The sequence below is a fragment of the Hippoglossus stenolepis genome, chromosome 11 (genome assembly GCF_022539355.2).
Source record: "Hippoglossus stenolepis isolate QCI-W04-F060 chromosome 11, HSTE1.2, whole genome shotgun sequence".
In the NCBI taxonomy this organism is placed as follows: domain Eukaryota; kingdom Metazoa; phylum Chordata; class Actinopteri; order Pleuronectiformes; family Pleuronectidae; genus Hippoglossus; species Hippoglossus stenolepis.
The window spans coordinates 16805351-16811617 of record NC_061493.1 but is presented as its reverse complement, the minus strand read 5'-3'; the positions used below and the strand labels follow the sequence as shown (position 1 = coordinate 16811617).

The following is a 6267-nucleotide window of genomic DNA, read 5'->3' as shown; positions in this document are numbered from 1 at the left end:
AATAATGTTTGTGATTCAGTTCTGTCCTAAATTAAAAGCAGGAATCAAAACAATGGAAAGCTGTCTTCTTTCCTTGTTCCCTCTTTTAATCCATCCATCAAACCAGCTGCCAGGTTAGACAAGGCAGCACAGACATCTCTCTCCTCAGCAGCATCCTCCAGCTCCTCCTGGGGGACCCTGCAGCATTCCGAGGTCTGATGAGATCTGTTGTCTCTCCAGCATGTTCTGGGTCTACCCTGGGGTCCCCTGACAGTCACACGTGCACGGGAAGCTGCCTTCCTCCTTATTTCATAACTCTAACTCCAGCAAAGGAGGATTATTTAAAAAAAGAGGAGAACTCCATCAAATGTGTTTATTTATTGATGAGGATCTACAGTGTGAACATGGGGCAGTGTGGAGTGTGTGCACCACATCAACACAATCCTAAAATAAATAGTAGTCAATAGATATATTGATGAGTTACAGATGTATTGTAGAAGCATGGAAATGAGAAATATACATGATAGGATTCACACAAACCTGAATTATAATCCAGTGTTTATATTCTCAGTGAAGGACACACACACACTCATTTTACACACATATAGATTTCATGAGGCAGAGTGATGTAGCACCACAGTGACAACAAGGCTGACACACATGGACCCTTTTTAAGATCCCATAATGTATTTCACAAAAGCTTCATAATTAATGCATCCATTCGGATCCTCCTGGTTTTGCATCAGCTGCTCCACCTCGTCCTCCCTCATTTTCTCACCTGAAAGTCAAAAAAACAAGTCCACTCAGTGAGAATTCTCATTAACAGCAGCATTAAAAAAAAAAGACATCTGTGTGCGGTAAGACTCACCCAGTGTTGCCAGAACGTGCCGGAGCTCAGCTCCCATGACTGAGCCGTTCCCCTCCTTGTCAAACACCCTCAGACCCTCCACAAAGTCCTCATATGTTCCACGGTTCTTGCTCTTGCAGATGTGCTGGTGGATGGGGAGGAACTGGTCAAAGTCAAGCATCTTGGTCTGCATGTCTGTGGAAATGAAAATAATGAAAAGTGCAGATTTTTACCAAAGTCAAAAATAACTCAGGCTGCTGTTTGAATCTATTTGAATCTTTCTCTGTATTCAACGCACGCTGGACCCACATTTGGCACGGAACCCTAACCCTAACACACATACAGGGGAATCCCTCAGTATCGTGAGGTGCACGCTACCAACCTTCAGGCTTAGGTTTCCCCAGGACGTGCATGATCTCTGCGTTTGTAGGGTTCTGGCCCAAAGCCCTAATTAGGTCACCGCACTGGGCGTAAGTGATTTTCATCTCGTTGGCTGGAGTCCTGTCAAACAGCTGGAAAGAATCTTTGAAATCTGTGAACACAAAAAAAGGCCATTCACTTCTCCAGAATTCTCCACAGCTCGTTGTGAGTGCACGCAGCTTTTTGAGGAGAGGCCTTGAAGATGCTGCCTGTGTAGGGATGATGCTCAATGACAAGCCTCAGATAAAAAGGCTCCTCCATTAAAGACGGAGCCAGAAACACTCAAACCTGAAGATGTTTGACTCGACGCTGATTGACACATGCGGGTCAAAGGGATCCACTCGGATGGGGGCGTTTGTTTTGAAAATAATAGCATAGCCCTGAACCGTCAGCTGCTGTTGAACATTTCTCACACACACTCTAATGGCGAGCACAATCGCACAAACCCATCTATGAATAGCACGCAGTCCATGCAGCACAAATGGTGCAACAACCTTGTGCCTTACCCTCAATTTGCTCAGGGGTGAATTCCAGCTGAAAGGAGACAAAGCATTGACAGGAGGAGGAAATGAGTTGAAAAACACCAGATAACAACTGTTATTTTCAAAACTCTCCGACCTCATCGTGCCAGCAGCTCGAGTGACAGCGTGCATCTGTTCTCATCACTGGACGTTACTTCTCGGTGACCTTGGCCCCTCGTCTTTCTGCTGCTGTCCGATTCATTCGAGTTTATTTTTGGATGCGATATGTGTGAAAGCATCTCTGGTATTATAAATACAGGCCAGGTCAGTAATTCACAACCTTGGTGATCATGTATGTTGCTTATTTCATGGGTTGAATATATAAAAAATAAAAAGCTGACGAATAACACAGTCCCACATGCTTTAGATTTAGAATTGCATTTAATTAAAACATGTGCTTTTTGAAATTTAGGTCAGATTACCACAATACAGATGTTTTTCTTTAGTTTAACCAGCTTCTGTGTCAGTGTGTCGGTTTGGTTTTACAATCTGCCGTGCACGCCCATTTAAACGTGTTATTCTTAGGCTAAAAAAATGATCATTATTCTCAACACCCGTGACAAATATTGACTATTTATACTCTGTGTATGTGTTGGAATCCCATCAGATAGTGCCCTCGGTCTCTGTATGATGTCTGGATGTCTACAAACCCCACTCCCTCCTGGAAGCTTTGTCAAAATATTATCTAAACACTTATCTAAGCCCGCCTGAAGATGGATGGCGATGGATCCAATTATCCGTATTTTTCTTCCTCTCCGTTTTTCCACCCTCCTCGCCCTCAGAGGAATGGTGCGGGTGGTCTGCTGTACCCCCGACATAATGAAAATCATATTTTGTGGCTTTAACCGCTCTCCATTGTAACATGGCTGCTCGTCCGACCAGGAAAACATTCATCCATTGAGAAGGGGCCAAGTCAGCAGAAGATCTTTCCATGATGTGTGGTATCAGCTATAGTTTCCCTCTGCAGCTCACCATGAAGTCACAGCTGCCTTAACTGTACATTTCCATTTTAAATGCACGTTTAAACCTTAACTTCTAAAAAAAATAGTGATTCATATTGTACAAATGGGCAGATTGACCACTCAGATGGCTGCACAGACCTGTTCTGCTTGCACTGCCAAGTTTAGGTCACATGGGGTCTCTGATGCTCTTTCAAAACAGTTTCTTTGAAATGTCATCATTACTAGGAATAATATATGTGTATATATAAGAAAGATGATTTTCTATTTCACAATTTTCATGAACAACTTCATAGAGATACATTTTTATATCCAGTCTGAGTCATTTAAGAGATTTGAAACACTTTCTTCGTCCAAATTCAATTCACAGCCTCCTCATTATAGCGTAATGTGGCTGTTTGTGTAATTTTTACCGTCACTGATGTGGGGTCAAACTCCGGGGTGTTGGGGCGTGCAGGCTCCGGTGGGGCCACTGGGGCCACTGGTTTAGGTTCTTCCTTCTTCTTGGGGGCCATTGCGAGGAGCTCTGTGGAGACGGGAGGGGAGGACTGACTGGGCAGAGGGATCCAGCACACTGCAGCTGGAGGTGGCCCATTAGGTGAGGTCCCTTTATCCACTGTCCACAGGGGTCATCTTCACCCCCCTCCGTCCATGCCCAAGCAGACTGCCAACAATGGGGGGAGGACTATAAAAGGATATGGCTTTGTGCTTCTATTTAAGACAAAGGTTGTTGTGTGTGTGTGTGTGTACATCATTGGGATAAAGATGATGGAAAACTATATCAGCTGAAACGCCAGCGCCTGGAGCCTTCGGTTAATTGGGCTATTTCCATCAACACAAGTGTGACCCTGTGTAACCCCCCCTTATCCCAGACTGATGACCTTGTTCAGTAAATTGTGGCGGCTGGTAATTGCAGGACAGGAGGAGGGGGTGAAGTTTGTTTAAATTACAATGTCACAATGCTGCATGATGAACCGCAATTCCCAGCAATTATCCTTGATTATTATTCAAAATTGGCGACCAATGAGACGGCATTAGTCGCTGCGACAAATCCTTATGATGACCATTTATCCGGTCTGATCACAGGGATTTGCAGAGCATTATAATCCATCCAGCCCAGAATAGGATTCGCAGAATGTCGTTTCTGTTTGATCTCGGATGGTGAGTGTGGTTAGACGTGAGTGATCCTTTCCTTCAAAGCAAACAGGAAAGTGGAGAAATTGAACGGGGTTGACACTAAGACGCACTTTGTGAAGCTCCCATCCTCGCGCATGAATGGAGACAGACGGAGCGACAGGCAGGGTGAGGTCTTTGGTGTTTACTTTGTCGTGGAGTTAAGCTCACACGGGTGTAAGTAACTCAAACAAACATTCTAGTCATCTGCAAATTGATTTTGAGAGGAGCAGATTTCAAGGATGATTTGATTTAGGATTAAAACTACTTTAAAATTCAAATAAACTTACTCTTCCAATAAGATTTGTCACACAGCATGAACACTGTCACCTGTGTATAAACCTATGAGCATCCTTGAAAAATCTCACTTTATAAACCAAACTGATTCCTCTGAGGAACTGAGGTTGTGCTCTACAAAAATCCCATCATTGGGTGTTTTCTAGAGATGTTATGATACCATTTTTTCCCTTCCCAATTCCGATATATTTTTTGAATCGGCAGATACTGACAACCAATCCAATACCATTGGATTTAGAAAGTAACAGTATTGTATTGCTTCAAATTCAGAAAGACTTTATTTGTCCCCTGTCCCCCCATGTCAAGGTCGAAACACAAGGTTACTAACCTTTTATGGATGTGATGATTTCCATCGTTGTGCAAGAGGAAGTGATTTCAAGGAAGAGAACATTTTTATTTCTATCTGTATGAAACTGATATTCTTTAAATATGTGGCATAGGATCTCTACATAGATTTGCATACTCGCTGATACCTAAACCCTTAATTTTCAATCTGCCATTTCTTTACATCACAGTGGAGCAGCTCATTTAAAATTCAGGTATGAACTCAAAGACAATAACCATAATTAAGAGGACTGAGTTCTGTATTTGGTCACAGTTCTCCAGGACTGAAAAATATCTCTATGACTCAGTCATATACTGGTTTCTGTAGTTAGAGGCTCACAATGTCGCTCGTGCTGCGTTATTGTTGTTATTTTTATTTCGTGAGTGGGTGGCGGAGCACATTGAGTATGGATTGAAAAGGACGTTCTGATCTGTGCGCTGCTGCTGCGATCTATTTTCATTTTGTGCATCTTGACAAATGCAGCATGAAATATGACCTATTCACAAATAAACGAGGGTAAACAAGAAAAAAAAAAACTATTTCTCCTGCAACTTCTGAGAACTGATGACGCCGAACAGTGTCTGACATTGAACCATCCTTTCACAAAGCAGTGATACGAATTCAGTCCTGTGTTTGTCTTTTTGAGACACATTTGTTGATTTTTCCATCTTGTGTCAATGTGCCCAGTAAATCGTTTGCTTCTGTTCGCTTTACAGATGGGTTTTCTATAACCACACTGACTTTATTAAATCCCTTTGTCTTTGCACTGAGAGATATTACTCGACAGCTGACGCTCCGGGGCCGTATTTAAAGCTCCCACACATCTCATGTGACAAAAGTGGCGACCAATCCAGCAAGCTGGCACCGGCAAATGTTGAGTTCTGGCAAATCCATCGTCAGGGAACACGCCCGGAACACGGCCTCCATCATCACTGGCCGGGCTGGTAGGGCTGCATTACTCACATTCCTCCTATGTCCATCAATTCCCTTTTAAACCTAACAGCTCATCTTCTGGAGATTAGATTAGTTTGAAGGTTTCCTGTTCACAATGAAAAGCAAAGACCTGTAAGTCACTATTAAATTCGAACGAGCCGAGAGATCTTCTTTGGTCTGCAACGACAGGTTGGGAAAACTAACAGAACCGCAGGAGGCTGAACGTTCTGATTTCACAGCATCAAGATCATATTTAATATAAAATCTTCTCATGTTAACCACCTTGAAGAATAAACTGGAGAATGATCTCAGGAACAATACAATCTTTGGACTTTGATTGATATCTCCACCAAGGAGGTTATGTTTGTTTGTTTGTGAACAAGATTACACAAAAACAAATCAATGGATTTTGACAGAACTTAATGGAAAGATGGAAGATCTGCCAAGAAAGAATCCATTCAATTTTGGTGAGGATCAGGATAAAGTAGCAGATTCAAGAATATGTTCTCACTTTCTTTAGCATTGCCAGATTTTGGGTCATTTTTTAAAATTTTCTGTGGGAATAATTCTTGGATATTGATGAAAAATAATCAGGCTTAATTAGGAGGTGGGTATTTATTGAGACAATGGATATTCTGTAAGTTATCAGCAGTTTTGACGTATCTCTGATATATATTCACTACCGTTCAAAAGTTTGGGGTCACCCAGACAATTTCGTGTTTTCCATGAAAACTCACACTTTTATTTATCAAATGAGTTGCAAAATGAATAGAAAATATAGTCAAGACATTGACAAGGTAAGAAATAATGATT

At 42.1% G+C, this 6267-nt stretch overlaps 1 protein-coding gene across 1 annotated transcript; it reads right to left on the bottom strand.

The window, feature by feature from the left end:
* Nucleotides 1-338: 338 nt before the first annotated feature.
* Nucleotides 339-3319, bottom strand: myl13 (myosin, light chain 13). The gene is made up of 5 exons (XM_035171612.2): nt 3140-3319; nt 1753-1780; nt 1209-1358; nt 848-1021; nt 339-757 (listed from the first exon to the last, which is right to left on the bottom strand). Exons 1-5 carry the CDS (start codon nt 3239-3241, stop codon nt 651-653), a joined length of 561 nt encoding a protein of 186 aa, XP_035027503.1. The 5' UTR covers nt 3242-3319; the 3' UTR covers nt 339-650.
* Nucleotides 3320-6267: the final 2948 nt, after the last annotated feature.